General features: G+C 36.6%; 4 protein-coding genes across 7 annotated transcripts in view; 2 read left to right on the top strand and 2 right to left on the bottom strand.

Annotated features, from left to right (window-relative positions):
- LOC113665196 (leucine--tRNA ligase, cytoplasmic) overlaps positions 1–7,759 on the bottom strand; it is a 32,172-nt gene extending 24,413 nt beyond the window's left edge. Inside the window, exons 1-19 of one of the 2 annotated variants that reach the window (XM_027180867.2) lie at positions 7,616–7,759; positions 6,596–6,700; positions 6,470–6,489; positions 6,068–6,149; positions 5,882–5,887; positions 5,627–5,707; positions 5,032–5,121; positions 4,631–4,722; positions 4,335–4,410; positions 3,983–4,095; positions 3,452–3,515; positions 3,300–3,367; positions 2,353–2,449; positions 1,921–2,052; positions 1,666–1,753; positions 1,374–1,450; positions 1,012–1,284; positions 530–615; positions 390–455 (exon numbers count right to left, since the gene is read on the bottom strand). In XM_027180867.2, coding sequence (XP_027036668.2) covers positions 390–455; positions 530–615; positions 1,012–1,284; positions 1,374–1,450; positions 1,666–1,753; positions 1,921–2,052; positions 2,353–2,449; positions 3,300–3,367; positions 3,452–3,515; positions 3,983–4,095; positions 4,335–4,410; positions 4,631–4,722; positions 5,032–5,121; positions 5,627–5,707; positions 5,882–5,887; positions 6,068–6,149; positions 6,470–6,489; positions 6,596–6,700; positions 7,616–7,726 — 1,727 coding nt within the window. In that variant the 5' untranslated portion in view covers positions 7,727–7,759. Of the gene's footprint in view, positions 1–389; positions 456–529; positions 616–1,011; positions 1,285–1,373; positions 1,451–1,665; positions 1,754–1,920; positions 2,053–2,352; positions 2,450–3,299; positions 3,368–3,451; positions 3,516–3,982; positions 4,096–4,334; positions 4,411–4,630; positions 4,723–5,031; positions 5,122–5,626; positions 5,720–5,881; positions 5,888–6,067; positions 6,150–6,469; positions 6,490–6,595; positions 6,701–7,615 lie in introns of those variants that run through there. The other variant, XM_089191609.1, reaches the window with a different exon arrangement.
- Positions 7,733–9,769, top strand: LOC113665261 (nudC domain-containing protein 2-like). Of its 2 annotated transcripts, none has more exons than XM_089191623.1 (4): positions 7,733–8,006; positions 8,171–8,219; positions 8,779–8,930; positions 9,559–9,769. In XM_089191623.1, the coding sequence occupies exons 1-4, from the start codon at positions 7,791–7,793 to the stop codon at positions 9,583–9,585; spliced, it is 444 nt and encodes a 147-aa protein (XP_089047749.1). In that variant the 5' UTR covers positions 7,733–7,790; the 3' UTR covers positions 9,586–9,769. The 2 variants fall into 2 exon arrangements, with proteins under 2 accessions (XP_089047749.1, XP_027036739.2); XM_027180938.2 differs by having other exon boundaries at positions 7,762–8,006; positions 9,023–9,769.
- Positions 9,770–10,199: 430 nt separating this feature from the next.
- On the top strand, positions 10,200–13,092 carry LOC113664199 (uncharacterized). The gene is made up of 3 exons (XM_027179794.2): positions 10,200–10,307; positions 10,415–10,743; positions 11,426–13,092. Exons 1-3 carry the CDS (start codon positions 10,283–10,285, stop codon positions 12,590–12,592), a joined length of 1,521 nt encoding a protein of 506 aa, XP_027035595.2. The 5' UTR covers positions 10,200–10,282; the 3' UTR covers positions 12,593–13,092.
- On the bottom strand, positions 12,728–17,850 carry LOC113664189 (uncharacterized). Of its 2 annotated transcripts, none has more exons than XM_027179785.2 (11): positions 17,583–17,850; positions 17,375–17,421; positions 17,134–17,238; positions 16,359–16,421; positions 15,970–16,096; positions 15,599–15,722; positions 15,429–15,491; positions 14,947–15,141; positions 14,112–14,575; positions 13,620–13,716; positions 12,728–13,312 (listed from the first exon to the last, which is right to left on the bottom strand). In XM_027179785.2, exons 1-11 carry the CDS (start codon positions 17,715–17,717, stop codon positions 13,179–13,181), a joined length of 1,554 nt encoding a protein of 517 aa, XP_027035586.2. In that variant the 5' UTR covers positions 17,718–17,850; the 3' UTR covers positions 12,728–13,178. The 2 variants fall into 2 exon arrangements, with proteins under 2 accessions (XP_027035586.2, XP_089047737.1); XM_089191611.1 differs by having other exon boundaries at positions 17,515–17,733.
- Between the last annotated feature and the right edge of the window lie 200 nt (positions 17,851–18,050).

Raw genomic sequence — 18,050 nt, forward strand, 5'->3', positions numbered from 1 at the left:
TAGCAAAATGTAAGCTTATCACCTGGGACTTAGCAACGCAAGCCTCCAAACAGTCACAACACAAAGCCTCGCCCTTTTCTTCCTCAATAGAGTCCACCAAGTTACTGCAAAACGTCATCACACAGCTCAGAAGGATCCATTGGTTAAACTTCTCATGAGACCACGATGTCCTCAGCAAAACTTTAAGTCTTCATCATCGCTGTGCATGTTCTATCGAGCCGAATCAACCACACATTGTACTTGCGTGCAAGTCAGAGGTGTCGATCAGGCATGTGATTGGCTAAGTAAGAAATCAAACACCATCTCGACATCGTTCTTGATCTCATGACTACAGCTTCGACAATTGTGGATACGGCAAAACAAAAAGGAAACACCACACGGGAACTTACGTGTTCAAAGTTTCCAGAGATTCCCGCGCAGTATTTTTCCAGGATTCATCGCCATAATCCAGGAACCTACCCAGAAAAAAGAAAAAAGTTACCTTGGCAACATCAATTAGACAACTTTCGCTATATTGACCAATTCTTACCACTGGTCGCAAAGAGCAACAATGCATTCATCCGCTGACCGCGAAATGACCTTCCTCTCTGGCTCCATGTAGATCCGTGCCTCACCCTTATAAAATCAAAATATTCACTCAGAGCTACTATCACCAAAGTTTCCTTGGGATTGCGTTGTTGCTAAGAACAGAAATTATGTGAAAACAATTTGTCTTGGACGACAGAAGTTTCTCTCTGTTTCGCTCCTTCGTTCATTAATCAGTTAATCCAATCTTTCTTTCACTTGATTTTCCAATTCGAAAACTCGAAAATTCACCGTAAAAAGTCATAGCCTTGCATCCAACAGGCCCACAAAGGCCACCGTTTTTAAGACAAACCATTTTTGAGTTTTACTCAATAAAAGGAACATCTCTGTAGTAAAGATTGTTGATGCAATATGTCAAAAACTAATCAAAGTTATAGATCGACAAAAAACCAAACAAATTAAACACAGGAGTTAAAATCAACTTACGCTGTCTAACATTTTCTTCTGCACAAGTTTCTTCACGTCTTGAACTTTTTGACCAGCATATTCCCCAACAATGATTGTTCCCTCGTAAAAGGCTTTCTTGTAGGTGAGCTCTTTGGCTTCTGTCAGCAGGTCCTTATCATTCTGGCTCTTTATCTTGAGGTCGTCACAGGCCTTTACCGCACAGAGGTCCCCGTAACCAGGGACCTGGATGATGGGAATAGGTTCATATGGTAGAACCATCTCATCTGTAATACCATATTTCTGTCTGAATGCCTTGAGGTTTAATAAAAGAGTAGAATCTTAGTTCCTGCCACAAAACGTTGTCCTATTAAAACTAATGTAATCATCAGAAGCTTACTGACCGCTTTGTTTTTGACATCTCTGAGAGCAGCGTAATCATCCGGGGCATCCGAGGGAACTGACGTCACAATACCGGTACCTAGAAAGAAAAAGTTCACAGAGTAAAGAAACTTGTCCACAACTCAATACAAGAAAACTTGCTGAGGTAGAATTATCCCCTCAAACCTCAGCAAGTAGTTTGCCAGTGTAAATAATGCTTCAAGCTGAGTTGCATGAACAATGATACTATCTTGAAACTGGACACGTGTTTCAGAGGTATGCAGTCCTTGGGAAGGGTCTGAAAACCAGTCTCACCTTTGTCTTCTTTGATGGTCAACATGGGGAGAGTATAAACAACTTTGTGATGTGTGAGCGGTGCATCCAAAGGAATTCCCATGATGTCCTTCAAATAAAGGTGATAAATAAAGAAATGCAATTGATGATTCCGGAAAAAGACATCCATAAGCAGTGAAAATGGTATCTGCTGTGCATGTAAGCTTCTACTAAAATGTACCAGTACCCTGACAATTTAAGAAAACAAAATATGACAACATTTAAATGTATTCACACCTGTCCAGTCAGCTCTAACACAACATTGACCACTCCTTCCTTTGGGGTGAACCCTTGATAAGACATGTTCCTTGCTCCTCGTCGGGTGCTTATATAGATTTCATTTTCAATGTTCGTCTCAAAGGCAATGTACTATGAAAAGGTTCAAAAATGGTTCCATAGATTGAAAAAAAAACAGTACCAATAGTTGAAAAATTCACCAACAATCATCTTGCATGCATTTAAGGGGTAAAAATTGTTAAGGACACAGCCACAGTATTCTGAGTCAGTGAAAAAACCTTTAAACATTCATTTGCAAAGGCACAAGGATATCAAAAGATAAATATAGAATAGCTTGCTCAATTTAGGGTTCCAAAAACCTCAACAATAGTATCTAGAAAGAATTTTTCAAAAGCAGATTCAAAGTTTTAGACAGCAATTGTTGTGTTCCACCTTGATGTCTGGTTGAACCCAACAGTTTGTTTGTCCATACATGGTTTCTGGTCTCAGTGTAGCAGCCATTAGAAAGACGTTCTTTCCAGTCAGTGCACTGCATGGAATCAAAGAGGAAAGAAAATCATCCAGTCAGGAAAGGAAGAACATATAAGGGCAAATAGAGATTCATAAAGCTGTATATAGAAATATTCAACTACATCTATCAAATCTTGAGTTGTGAGATTTGAAAAAGAAAATTGAAATTAAAAAAAAAGAAAAATGAAATTAAAAAAAAAAGAAAAAAAAAGAAAATAACTTTGCTGTTTTGTAATAATCAAAGTATGCCTGGATAAAATACCATATTTACTTGTGTGTAATATGTGTCCATGTATAATACGCACCCCAATTTTTGAACAAAAAAAATTGGGGTGCGAAAAAAACGTTAATTCTTCCTACAACTGACGTTTCACAGTGGTAAGTTTCATTACCATTTCAAATTTCTTGTCACTTGTGATTACAGTAATATGGTACGATCGTAATGTTTATCTCATTAGCTGTTTCTTAAATACTCTATTAAATTTATTTATGGACCAAAATTGAAAATGTTTCGTTGGTAGATTATTTAAATCAAGCTAATAAAGACCAATTACCACAAGGCTTTCGTCACTTTCTTTGTTGTGTTTGTGAATCGAAATTGAAAATGTTTCATCAGTAGATTATTTAACTCAAGCTAATAAAGACCAATTAAACTACTAGGCTTTTGTTACTTTCTTTGTTGTGTTTTTAATGTATGCAAATAAGGATGTGCTTGAAAAACAATAGAAACCATGTATAATACACACCATGATTTTTATGGTTATTTTTAGAGGAAAAAAGTGCGTATTATACATGGATCAATATGGTATGTCCACTTAAATGAAGTATTCAGGGGTAATTCCATTAAAAATTTCCACTTGCATTAATACCTTAGTTTCCCTTTGAATGGTTCACAGATCTTCATTTTGATTCCAGTGTATTCCTGAGGTGCTACTCCCTAATAACCAAACAATAACATTAATTTAATAAACAGAATGGAGAAGATAGAAGAAATCTTTTTAATTCTGAGATTTAAACTAACCTCTCCTGTCTGTCGGTCATGGTCCATGCAGGGCTGGCCATCCTTAGGGGAGAAAATTGTGTACCTGATAGGAAAAGAAGAAACTATGTTAGCCGATTCTCATTATACAGAATTTAGAATAAGATAAAAAGTGTAGAGTGGAACTGCATCAAGACGACACCTGTCTGCCCTCCTCCCCCCTCACCATTATCAAAAACAAAAAAACAAAACCAAACAAACATGGGCAACAATCTAATTGACCACCCCACTGTTGTTTCTGTAGATAACTTGTAAGCCATCTATTGACTAAGGGAGAGGTAAGAGCAGAGAATACATCTTCAAGCCAGACTGCAGCCTTCTGGGTCTAAGCCAACTTAGAGGTGGTACTAGTATAAGCAGGCAGCAACAAAAAGGCCTTGAATAGAGGCTATTTTTGAAACGGGAACAAAAAGTAAAACTAAAGAAATGCTTCAGATGACTATCATGTACTCTTTACCATACTTAAAGTGAAGTATATCACTTTCACAGTAGATGAAACAAAGCAATGTACACCTTTTGCCAAACTTGACTTTCCCACCATCTTTAAGGGTCCAGAAATGCCACCTTACAAAGGAGTCGTAGTATGGATTGACATGAGTGGTGATAAATGACCGTCTCCAGTCCACCTGGTGAGTTAAACAAAAAAATGATAAATTTAGAGCTTTATAAATGGTAAACATTATGCAGGTAAAAAATGACAAGTAACCCTGCAGTGAGCAGTGTAAAGACTGGAGCATCTTTAGCATGGTAACAGTGGAAGGAGTGCTTCCACTTCCATTGCATAGAAATCTATTTGGCATAGGAATCCACACTTCCACCTTGCCTTAAAAAGTTAACAATCAAAGCATACCATAATTTCCCATACCTTCAATCCCATATTTTGCAGATCAGATTTTGCCAAAGGTGGAAAATAATGTAACCAGTAATCAGCTTCAGCAAACCTGAATTAATACGTCAACAAATAATGTGAGTAGCAGTTAAGCAGTAGGAAATTATAGATGGATACTTTATCAAAATTTACCCAAAAAATCCAAGAACAAAGATTACTGTTGGGAAAAAATTTTAGGATAAAAGAAAAACAATAAAAGAAATGGAACCTTGACTACAGGTGCACTCATCAGTGGTTGTCAACTGTATGATCGTTAAAAGAACAGCACTTACTTTTTTATTTCTTCATCACTTAATCCAAGTGATTGCATAATTTGCCACTGATACTCCAAACCACCTGTCTTGGCTGCAACCTTGCTTTTCATCTAAATGGATAAAATCAGGATACAATTACAAAGACTATAACTTGTTCCACTTGACATTTTCAGTCTTTCAGAAATAAGCATCAAGTTCACTTAAGATGAATTATTTATGGTATAAGTGACTTCTGACTCAACACAAGCCATTCTCATGTTCCCAAAAATTATCAAAAGGTTTAATAAAAAAGTGATATGAAGGGGACTTTGTACATCACACTTCATGCTGTGGACAAGGCTACCAATTGGTTTCATCAATTCTGTTGATTATGTAAACTGGCCACCATAAAAAGACTTTCTACAGCTTCTTTCCTGCACCTGTTTAGACTCCTCTTTTTCAACTTTTTCAGGAAACTTTGGAGGAAATCCAAAATCAGCCATTTCACGCTTCAGCTTGTCTGCACAGGCCTAACAAAAGGATAATCGTTCTTATTTTAAAGAGACAACAAGGAATTTAACTGTCAATATTTCAAGTTATCATCCAAACATATGACAACAATCTAAAAACTCTTATCACTACAGTTCTGGCAATAACAGGTCTCTTCAAGATGGCGCTAAGGAAAAGAAAGTGAGCTTGACTCAGTGAAACATTTGCCACTTTTCCTTGAACGCAAGATACCAAAAATATCACTTGATAATATTGAAATATCTGTGAAATTGTGTAGAGGGGAAGAATCCCAAATAGAGTGGGATAAAAAACTCACGGTCTTGGATAATTTTCTGAGGCAGTCAAGATGTTTTTATAGTGTAAAACAAGGAAAAAACAGCATCATATTGTTCTTGTCATCTTAAATGACTGGAAAATAACTATTGCCAAAGGATTTTAAATTCTTAGAGCTTTTACCTGATTGTCTACCCTTTACAGAAAGTAAAAATTAATACCTAGACGTAGAAACAACCTTTTAAAAATTACCTTGATGGGCATGCCTGTACAGTGTAGTCCAAATGGAAAAAGACATCTCTTGCCTTTCAGCCGTTGGTAACCAATAGCAAACTGTTCATAAAATAAAAACTGAACTTAAAATACAAGTAATCAATAGCTAATCATTCATAAAAAAAAAATTTTTAATTAAATTTGGAAAAAATTAGTTGGCAAATAGTGTTGAATAATGAGAAAAAGTTATGAATGAAAAAAATAACTGAAAAAAACAGTTTAAGAGTCCTTTACCTCAGCCTGTTCCATGAATCCAGGATAATTTTCAGAAAAGCAGCCACAGAATTAACAAACAGAACATAAAATTAATATTTTATCAACTGGCATAAATCTAGTCAATCAAAAAGATTATCAATAATTTAGAAACTTCAAAAAGAATGTTCAGTTCCATGTTCTTTTGTGTTATTTAATGCAGCATACCTTTGAAAGGGTAAATGTGTGTCCAAGATGAAGTCTTCCATTCATATAAGGATACGGAAATGTGCAAAAGAACTTTTCTTTCCTATATCAATAATATGGAACTTTATCAAAACAATTTGCTGGCCCAGCTATGTGTTAACAACTGTCAGGTACTCATGCTTTACATTCAAACTTTGTGCTCTTTGTCAGTCTTGCAAACTACAATTTCACTGGCTGACACATACGTGAATTAATTGACCAATTTTTATGCAAGGTTGGTTCTGCACCACCTCTCCAACATTAAATCAATCTTGACATAAACTTAGATTCATTCTGTAACATGTTCAAAGACAAAGCTAATTGTTTATCCATATCATAAGAAATCAAAGCCAGGATTATCAACAACAATAAAAATTTACTTACTTTGCATCTGGTGATCCAGGCTGTTGATAGAGAAATATCAAAGTTAATTGAAACTGAATATGAGTGACAATTAAAACACAAAATAAGAGGAATGTGGCAGAGGCCCATAGTGTTAATGATTCTTACAGGAAGAGAGTCCACTTCAAAGGTTTTATTCTCAGCCCATCTCTTTTGGATCTGCTTTTCTATCTCCTTTAGGTAATCAACCTTGGCTGTACTCTTTCTGTCAATCTAAATGACAAAAACCTTCAACTCACAAATTACAAGTAAAAAATTACATGATTCAAATTAACTAAATAATGCATAAGTTGTAATCCATTTTATTTTAATTTTTTCAATTTTATTTTCCATAAAAACAAATGAAGTGAACTTAAGGTTTTCCTTGAAAATTTGGCTCATCTATGTTTCACATAACCATTACAAGAATACATGACAATACAATGCTTGCAGAGAGTTATTGTGACTAGTTTATAAACATCTTTTTCAGCAGCAAATATAAATAAGCCATCTGCAAGGTTATTCACATAGCATATTCTGTGCATTCTGATGCCCTAATAAGGTAAAATGGCTTAACTGGGGATTAATACACATCTGAAAATCTTGAGACCATTTATGGTAACTTAGTCTCTGTTATTTGCTACTGGGGTCAGTAGGTGCTCTCAAACTTTCCTGAGGCTCTATCATCTAGGGCGGAAGTGACCAATATCACTTCTATACATTGGTGTAGCTTCCTTTTTAGTTTAAGGAAAGTTTTGACACCATTAACATAATTTGGACGTTATGAAGTTAATTTTTACCAGAATAAATTTTGATTGAAACTTCTTTCACATAGTATCCTCAAGATTGCATCAGCCTTTTCAGGGTGCAGAGTTCATTTTTGAAACCCTGTTTCGAGTGATCACCCGAATACTTTGCAAGATGACGTAGAACATACACATGGAAATCACCTAATCACTCTGCAACAGAATAGGAGTTACAGCGAGTCACAAAACTGGCCGGAAATTGGTATATACCGGGAGAAGAGTGAACAATATTGTTCCACTTGAAAAGTGATAATGAAAGTAAAATTATTTGAGGCGGAAAGAATGGGTGATCACCCGAACACTTTGCAAGACGACGTAGAACCTACACGAGGATATCACTTACCGACATTTCTGCAACAGAATAGGAGTAACAACGAGTCACAATTCTCACAAAACTGGCCGGAAATTGGTATATACCGAGAGAAGAGTGAATAACACGTGCACCTAAGTGCATTACAAATGCCAACAGCTGAAAGCTGAACAGCGGCAATACCCTTTCACGCAGATCTTGTCGTGTAATGTACATCAAAAGATCGGTTAACAAGATGGCGGACCACTTTGACGAGAAGAGTGGAACTGTCCCTTCGAAAACTCCATGGGGGAATTGGGCACAGACAATTGATGAAGTTTTCATCGAGGTCATTGTACCAAAAGGAACCAGAGGGAGAGAAATCGTGTGTGATATCAGTCCAAAAAACATAAAGTTTAGCTTAAAAGGACAAGAATTTTTCAAGGTGATCGGCCTGTTAGATCAAAGTTCTAGATTGTGATGACTTTGTTGTTTGTGGGGAAACTTTAACTTTTTTTATTTGTAGAGAAAAGCAAGTTTTTATCGTGTTCTTTTAAGCCATGCATTGCTGTCAGATTTTTTACGTGGTTGTGATAATTTTCATGATAGGGAGAACTCTATGGAACAGTTTTAGCTGATGAAAGCACTTGGACATTAGGTAAATAAGCTTGATGAACGTTTCTTTTATGCGGACATATCATAAATATCGTAGGGTATGGCAATGGCTAACTCAGTCCCATTAATTAAGTACAAGCCTGAAATAATAGAACAAGTTGCAGTGGTGCATTCCTTTGGGGCAGGCCACTTTCCTGTGAACGCCAGAAATGGCCTGGCCGTGGTTGCTTACGATTAGTTTTCTTAACGGGACTTGCATGCAGTCAACAATTCCACGCTGAAATTTAGTACATTTCGTGTTTGTGCTTGAAGTCAAATGCATGACTAGAAATTTAAAGAGGACTACTTGCAAAGAAGCCCAAGACTAGATGAATCAACCACCTATTCCTGTGAGTTTTTTATGTCATATGAATTATGGGGGGTATCCAGTTATAGAGATTATTATTTTCAAGGGTTAGCCCTATTCAGAGAAAATAATGAAGGGCTAATGCTCAAAATTTCAGCTTTAGAATCTCTTTGCATTGGCCAATTCACATTATCAACTCAGCTGATGAAACCAAATTATATTTTTTCAATGTCAGTTGTCTTTGATTTACTTTTAGAGGACAATGAACTTGTAAGAATAATTCTGGTGAAATCTAGCAGAGATGCAGCTAGTGGCTGGAAATCATTGTTGGTCAGTGAATATTCTGCTGACCCATGGACTTTCAATGAAATGGAAAAGAAGCTAACATTAGAAAGATTCCAGAAAGAGGTAACCTCTGTCTTAATAAGTTTTAATCAAAGTTAAGATTGAGGGACCCAATAACAGAGGCCAAAATGACTTGTTTTGTTATTTTCCAACAGAATCCTGGATTTGACTTCAGCAAAGCTAATATAACAGGAAACTATTCTGGTGGAGGTCCAAAGTTTCCAAGCTGAGAGAAAACTTAACTGTATTGAAACATACAATGAGAGTTGACCAGAAAAGAGACTTAATGAATGAAGGACTAGGTCTTAATCAGACACAACGAGATGTGTTTTTATTGACTGAGTTGATTCTTTAACCTGGCTCCTGTAAACAGGTTCTAAGCTACTGTTTCGAGCATTAGCCCTTTGTCTTTTGCTCTGATGAAGGGCTAACACTACAAACATGAACTTAGAAACTCTTTTTAGTGGTCAATTTACGTTATCAACTTAGTTGATAAAACCAAATGATCTTGTTATACTTCCCCACTGACGCAGCACCACAGTTTCTCTAAAAAATTACCCCCTTTACTCATTAATTAGAGATAGATGCAGATGGGTACCCGGTTGCATGCCAACAAAAGACTGGAAGCAATGTGTCACTTAATGTTAAAAAGATATTGTTAACCATACTCCTTTACTGGTTTCTTACTTAGGGCCAAAATGCTGTCTTTTCACAATGAAAAGGAAGCCTGCAGAAGAATCTTGTAAACAAACTACAAAACAAACAAGGGATTGAAATCATAGCTTCCCTTGTCAACTACGTTGGTTTGCTAACTTTATGTTGTGTTCAAACACTGTAGAGAGATATTCATGAAGACTTACTGAAAGTGAATGAAACTATTAAAATAAACTTTTTATTTTTCATTTTTGACATAAATTTTATTTTCCTCATTATCTTCCCTTTTCTTTTTTTTTTTTTTGGCCAATCCCAATTGTCCTATTTCTCTCTATCTCATCTTTACTTCCTTTTCCCTTACTTTCCTTTTCCTTTCCTCCTTAGTTATTGATATTCCATTGAACAGTGTGAAATTGAATGCAAATGCTGTAGTGGGAAATCACATAGGAAATTATAGGTAAGACAAAGTTGGGTGGTTTGAAACTGGTGCCAAACTCATTCGTTAAGTCTTGTTTCGTCTTGATCCTAGAAGAAAGGCACTGGGAGCTAAAATGGACTTTAGATTATAGTGACGTATCAGCAATGTGCAATCACGCGAATCTAGTATTTTTGACCAATCACGATGCGATGACATCATCTTTAAATTTATGTAAATTTCGCTTTACTATACGGCTTGGCGTGTGTAAACATGGTGTCGAACAACCCGGTATGCGACAAAGATGTAAAACGACCTTGAATGAGATGTAAAAAACAAGTGTAGGATGTGGAGATTTATCTATAGAAAAGGTTAGTATCTATCTCAAATTAGTCTTTGGTGAAATTTTGAAGTGTTCAAAGCCAAAACATCAGAAAACGATCGCCGAGCTCATATTCACACATTGTTCCTCTTTCAGTGAATGGCCGTCCCGGCAATTCATCTCTTCGTCTTGGGCAGATTCAAGCTGCTGAGAAGAATGAAGATAAGAATAGCTCATACCCTGAAGAAAAAGATAAAGGACTTCAAAAGTCTCTAAGGTATCATGGCAAAGCATTACTGGTAACAGAGGCCAGAAAATGGGGAGAACAAGAGACCGAAACTTTGAAGTCTGGCTTCGACCTCGTGCGATGTATTTTGCACAACATTCAGAACGCCCAGGAAAATCGAACCCTAAGTTTCTCGAATTGTTTTGCCAGAGGAAAGGAAGATGAAAATTCTAAGGCATTCCATGGGGAATTGGGATCGGTAAGTGAAACTGAAAGTGCTAAATTTAATTATGATTTTCACGATTTGTACATGTAGCCTTACCTAGTCTATATGGTCTCTTTAAAAAATATCTTTTAAGCAAAGTAAATTTGGCGGAAAAACTCTCTTTACTTTACTCATTTTATGTGAATCGCTAAGCCTAATAGTGAGGTAACTTTCAAAGAATTGGAATCCGTCTCTTGATCAACTCTTTATCGCCTTTAATGTGATCTTATACTGTGGATAAATTTGTTACAAATACAGCCATGTTGCTTGTGCATGAACAGGCGTCAATCGGGAAGAATTCGACCGACCGTGAAATGTGGTTGCATCAGCACAATGTATTGTTCTTCCTATACTTTCTACAACCCTAAAGCATTCCAAACAAATCGTTTTTGTTTCTCCTCTCCCCAGCAATTCTTTTATTGCTCAAAAGACCAAACGGGTTAAAATAGGCCTACTCCTTATAAGCACAATGAGCTGTGATTGCTAAAAGAGCTTAACAAATCTTGTGACTAAAATTGTAACAGGGACACAAGAGGCCTAATGTATTCAAAGGGTTGATAATGGTTGGCAGATTACCATAAAGCAGTAGAAAAACCCTGTTGTGTCAAATTGAAGGACAGGCCATCAATTTTGTTGAAATTCACATTAACTAATTTTTCTTAATTTTTTCTGACAGTGGTGTTCAGGGGTGCTTGCCCTTTCCAGCCTTCTAGCTTGCCGCAGGTTCTTTACAGATGAAAAGTCTCTATGGAATGTTAATATCAAAAAAATTCCCTCTCATGTGTTGTCAAAGATTTTGCCAGAGAGCAGATTCCATACTACTCTTGGAGTGTTGCCTTTGGCTGGAAGCTCTCAAGTCCACAATGTGGGAAATGCTATGACATCAGACCCTCTAGATCAAGCTATTGCTACATTCCAAGCTTCTTTCAGTGAATGCACAGCAGCCACCCAAAATAAGCTCGGCATAAAGTTTGCATCACTAAAGCAGCACCAAAAGGCATTTCTCCTTTTCATGCAAGCCAGTGACCGAGGGCACCGTATGGCACAATTTAACCTGGGTTTGTGTTATGAGAATGGCAAAGGAGTGGAAAAAGATTTGGCTAAAGCAGTAGAGTGTTATGAAAATGCTGCAGCTCAGGGCCAGGCAGGAGCCATGTATAATCTTGCTATTCTTTACATGCAGGGAGATGGGGGCCTCTCGAAAGATCCTCAACATTCAATTGAGCTTCTCAAAGAAGCTGCAGAACATGGCCTGTGTAAGGCACAGTCATTTCTAGGATTGTACTATGCTGATGAATCTTCCGGCCATGGTGATTATGAAAAGGCAGTTCCTTATCTTAAAATGGCAGCAGCTAAAAATGATTCATCAGCAGAGTATAATCTTGGAATATGCTATGAGCGGGGTCTTGGTGTTGAGAGAGACATGTCCAAAGCTGGAATATTTTACAAGTCTGCAGCTGAGCATGGACATACTGGAGCCCAGTACAATGTAGGAGTGTTCTTTGAGCATGGCCTTGGTGGCTTTGTGGTTGATAAGAGGGAAGCTGCTCGATTTTACCGCATGGCAGCAGAGGCAGGAGATGAAGATGCTCTCCATAATCTTGTACTCCTTAGAAAGTCAGTGGAGACAGAAAAGCTGGCGAAACAGTCAGTAAAGCCTCAAACCCTGGTGTTCTCTTTGCTTAAGGAAATGGTCACGCCAAGTGGATTGAGTGGTTATGTGACACAGGAGAATCAAGGTATACCTCGCTGTGCATCCAGTCCTGGCATTCTGGATCAGCCTGACATTGAGCAGCAAAGTACTCCTTCAAGTACATCTTCAAATGCATTGCTGGCATTTTAACACAAAGGAAATTTAGGTCAACATCAAATTTCATAGGTGCCTTTCCGATAGAACAGTATGCTCTATCTCCACCCAATAATCACTTATGACAGAAACCTCACTGAATGTGACTCTCAATAATTACCTTAATACCTGTATCTTGAAGGTAGTGACAGTTTTTATTAATTATTAGAAGTAGTTGTGAAACATTGGAGATATTCAGTTACAAAGTATATGTGCTGGTAGTATCTGGTCAGCATGTAACACTCTTGTAAATAGGTTTTCTTTATTTGGAAAATTTAAGACTCTCTCTTTTGATACAACTTTCATAATTTTGTAATTTTGTTGTATATAGTATTTACCTGAAGGTATTTAGGAAAAAATAGTTTATTAACTAAAAGTTAACTCAAAGTTCCTAAATTTAATACACTTCTCATTAAAATAGAGGAGGAATAACTGTAAATTTCTAGTAAGGATTTCAAAAGGAGTATTAACAATAAAAGTGCTACATGATGTTGGAACCTTATTTCATAATTGTTCATTTTCCAGATATCTACTGTTGTATTTTTACTAGGGCAACTAAGAAAGATTTTTCGCAGAAAACATTTTAGCTGGTGCCCTCCATGAAGTTCATCCTGTCTACAACAGCCTGTAACCCTCTCTTCTTAGCAAGACTGGTAATACCTGTCTTGTCTTTACTCAGCAATATCTTATCCTCTTGGGGTGTCCATTGTTCTTTACCTAAGGACGGAAGTAATACATTTAGAATAGAAACAACTAGTGCAAGCAAACAAAAATGTGGAACCAAACCAAACTCTGAAACAAAGATTCACAAAATACAATTACTCCCTTAAAAAAGTGCTGTGCAATATTGTGCCAGGCACAAATTAGCAAGGTGACACTTATTCAAAGAGTGGATAACCATTACAAATACATAAATTGCCATCCAGTGGATAAGTGTTGACTAAATGCTTTCTACTGAATAGCTATGTATCGAGTGGATAGCAACATCTACCATTTAGAGTATCAAGTCCAGAACTGTACATACCCTCCTTAAGATAATCTTCAGCATCGCCAAAATCTCCAGAGCTGACGAGCAAAGTGTGGATGATCTGAGGAACTGTCATGTTCTTGGACTGCATTTTCTGCAAGTTCAAAACAGCCTTCATTTAAGGTTTCTCAAAATGGTTTTGTTCCTTTTAATGCCAATTACTTGATGGAACAATGATACCAATATTTCACTTTGTTTCATTTTAACCAGTAATTTTAGTGTTCCTGTAACTTAACTAGTTTGAAGATGCAATTTTTACTTAAACATTGCAATCAATAGATCAAGGGTTATTCTTCTACTAAAGTTATAAAAATAAGAAGTGTTCCAGAGTGCAAGTGTACAGGTGAGCTCACAGCCACCCTTACTTTTTCAGCAATTCAAGGTGGATCTGAACCTTTGCTACAGATATTTCTAACAGGGATGCTTTGATAAACTAGCTTAAAACAAGTTGTCATCAGGTTGTCCATGCTAAGTACAAACATTATGAACCTCAATGTTGCTTCTCATCTGTTGATAGAAATGTAAATGTGCTTCCATCTCTTTTGCCTCCTTTCCCCTAGAGCCATTTTCATGATCAGGTGGAAACTCGGTTGCCATCTTGCTTCGCTTTGCCAAAGGCCTCTTCTCATCCTCATCATCAGAAGGGCCTTTTCTTGCTGAAGGGCTCTTTCTAAAAATAACTTCTCCATCAAAGTCACTCATTTTGTCCTTTTTGTCACTTAACTTTTTTCTCCTCCTTGTCACAACACTTGAATCAGTATCTTGGCTTGAGGAGACTTCCTTTTCTTCAGTTTTATTTTCATCTTCAGAAGATTCCCAAACATGATTAACACAAGGTCTTTGCTTGCTTTTGTAAGCTATTAGAAGAAGGTTGTCATCAAACTGTTTATCATAATCCACATCTTCACCAGCACTGCTTACCTCAGCTGTACTTTCAACATCTGGAAAGTTTTCTAACAAAACAGGACAAAACTTATCATGAAATAAACTGAATACATTTTAAAATCCCATGTTAAAATTTTATTCCAACAAAGAGAATGAACTTTGTCCTCTCAATGTATTTTTCCAGTGACAACTACAAGAATACACTTCAACAATAAGTTTTGCTATATGAGGCTTGGTGACAAAGTATGTTGTATGAAAGGTTGAGGTGCAAGAAATTGTACTAACTGTAAGATACAAGCAAAATTATTTCTAACATTGTCATTATCTTATTTTCAATAAAGCTTCAAAATTTTCAATTGATTCAAATAAGTCAGACCTCAAGCCATACACACACTCTACATAACATTATTATTAGCAAGAGAAGATCATTAAGGACTACCTGTAGTTACAGCATTTTTTGCTTCACTATCTGTTTCGTCAGTATCCTCATGTGATGTGTCAACTTTCTCTTCCCCATTTCCATCTGTCTTTTCATCTCCTTCCTCATTTTCTTTATCTTCCTTTACTGTTCCTTCATCTTTTTCATTTTCTTCTTTCATCCTTGCAGCCTGAGCCCTAGTTATCCTTGCATCCCCTGAAAATTGAAAATATACAACGAGATAAAACCAGCAGCATATAAAACCAATCAGATTTCTGAGGCATTTTCATTGCTAAGTAGATTGGTATCAAATTATAAGTCTTGTCATTCCCCACTTTCCAAAAATGAATGCGTTTCAATGCAATTTTTTATTGAATATCTGACACCAAATTGTCTAGAGAAACTTTTCCTTATGTCCAGTGGTTTGAAATATGAAGACTGGATGAAATACTTCTCTGCCATACACTTTACTTGAAATGTTTGCATGAGCTACATGTACTTACCTTTCTCTGTTTTCTCAGTTTTTTTCTGTCTGTCATGTTTCTTGTTTTCATTTCCTTTAAAACCTACAAATTTTAATTTAGAAACAACATTCTTGTCAACCATAACAGTCCTTTACAGAACCATCATCTTCAGAGCAATCAGAAAATCCAATAAAACTATTCTATCTTACCAGAAGAATTTTTTCCACCTCTTGTCCACAAGGACAGTTGACTGTACCGCTTATCAATTTTTGTTTTAGGATGTAAAACTTTGAGATAATGGTCTCTCATTGACTGCCATGTGTGAGTTGTAACCTACACATGAAATTTCATATTAATAAAAAAATTTGTCATGCTTAGCAGCTTTCAAGTGGTGAGAGTGATCATTAACCATAACAACAATAATCATTACAACTGAAATCAAACCTCTTCATTTTACGATCTACATCAAAATCATTATAATTGTATTTACAGCTATGCATCATCTTGCTACACTAGTAACCCCATTCCCCAGAGGAGAGACAACAAAGAACAACAAAAAAGTTAAGATTTTCTTTCTCACCTTTTGCTTTTCAGCCTTTTTGTACAGAGCATTCCCTCCAATAGGATAGCAGGTAAAATATTCATTCACGAAGTCCAACAAAGCCAAATCCTCTTCAGGAGTATATGCAATTCGTCCATTCCGCTTCCTGCAGGAACATAGATCTTTTGTTGATGCAACAATTTTTTCTTAAAGCATGAATTATTTATTTGGTCCAAATAATCTACCATTGAAGTGACACTGCTTCTATCTCAAAGTCAAATAGGAGTATAAAAATATTATAACAGCTCCAATGGCCCTTTTTTTACCATGAATATAATTATACAATAGTGCAGTTTTTAAACAGTTCTAAGTATCAGAACTACTAAGGATTTCCTAGCTACATGTCTACATATTAGCCTATATCTTACCTTACTTTCATCTTGCCTTCTGAATTTTCAACCTCAAGTTTCCTTTCAATCTGGGATGTAATGCTTGATCAAGAGAAAAAACATTTGATCAACATGACTATATGTTTCATCCATCTGTTTCTTGTTTTGCTTTGCTTTTTTGTCTTTTGTCATGTGTTGGGAACTTAAAAAGCCAAGTAAGATAACAAATAACAGCTAATCATCAGGAAAACATACAGTAAATTTCAGATTGTTATGGGCAAAAGCTTGGCCTAGCTAGTTGCCCTCTTTCAGACCAACAAGAACTAATACAGTACAAAACTTATTTCCAGGCTTGCCAAGGGACATAACATCTAACATTATTACCCTTTACACCCTAACATTGGTATTCATATTCTCCACACTGTCCTCTACATTTCCTATGGTACTGACAAGGAGAATTTGTTTGATAACCAGGAGCTTCTTAAATGGTAATCATTTCCTTTATTCTCATGACCTTTACATTTGATTTAAGGGCAATACTGTAAGGAGAAATGAGAAGGAGCTTAAGAGTTGAAAGAACCCTGTATCAAGATTTCTCTAATATCTGTAGGTAATGCAACAGGTATAGGTTGGAGGAAGGGATCAGTTGAGGTTGTTGATAAACAGATGTAAATGTAAATGACAGAAACCCAGAACTCCATAAAAAGACCCAACCATGGGCACATTTTCTTCTTTGCACAAATTCAGAAGAAACTTCAATACCTCTAGTTAGCCTTAAATAAAATAAGTGGATAAAAATACTCGAAGCACTTACCGATAATTGGTCATATCTTGTAGTTTGTTGTGCTTTATGCTGTCGAAGATGTACTCAGTAGAGAAATAACCAGACAAGTTACTGACAGTCCCAGGAACAGCAAGCCTATAAGTCGAACACAAATGAACCAATTAGATAGCATCTGTGATCCTGTTTTCTTTCCTTTAATAACACGGATGCATAAACATAGCAAACTGGATAACTTAACATTTCTAATTTTCGTTTGACGAATTGTACTCACTTGATAGAGTCGGTTGACACTTTACTAGATAGTTGACCACCTCCATTCTGAAAGAATATCATTCATCAAAATAACAAGTTGAGTATGAACACAACAACAAATGCAATTGATAGAAATAAACTATGCCAGCGTTGACGCACCGCGTTATAACTTTGAATTTGAAACCAGATGAGTTGAGCTCCTTGTAAAGATCTTCGAAGAAACTTACGTGTATAAGTGGTCGCAAACGGGTTTTCATTGCACAAGGCATCATATAAAATTGCATTTGTGATCCATCTTTTGAAAGGAACAGCGTCGAGCACCTCGGAAGCTCGTCTTTTACTTCGTTGTTGTCATCCGCCATCTTGAAATTTATTCCCGCCTTTTGTGGGGTACCTCATTATCATGCACTAGACCGTCAGAGACTGGTGAAAAAGAGTCCACACACAAGGGCAAAAAAGAAAACCGAAAAAAAGACGCAAGACTCCTAAAAGAAACCCAACTGAAACAATGTTCACATCTCTCCCCACATGGAATCCAATAAACACCCTCAAAAAGGAACCCATGCTTTTTGCGTCTAGGTTTATGCTATTTGTGCTAACAGAGAATATCTTTCAGACTCTTGAGGGAAATGGGCACTCATTAATCCCAGGCCTAAGACCCCACTCCTATTTATGCAACAATCACAGGCTAAGCA

Source organism: Pocillopora damicornis, chromosome 13, assembly GCF_964200805.1.
Source record: "Pocillopora damicornis chromosome 13, jaPocDami1.2, whole genome shotgun sequence".
NCBI lineage: Eukaryota > Metazoa > Cnidaria > Anthozoa > Scleractinia > Pocilloporidae > Pocillopora > Pocillopora damicornis.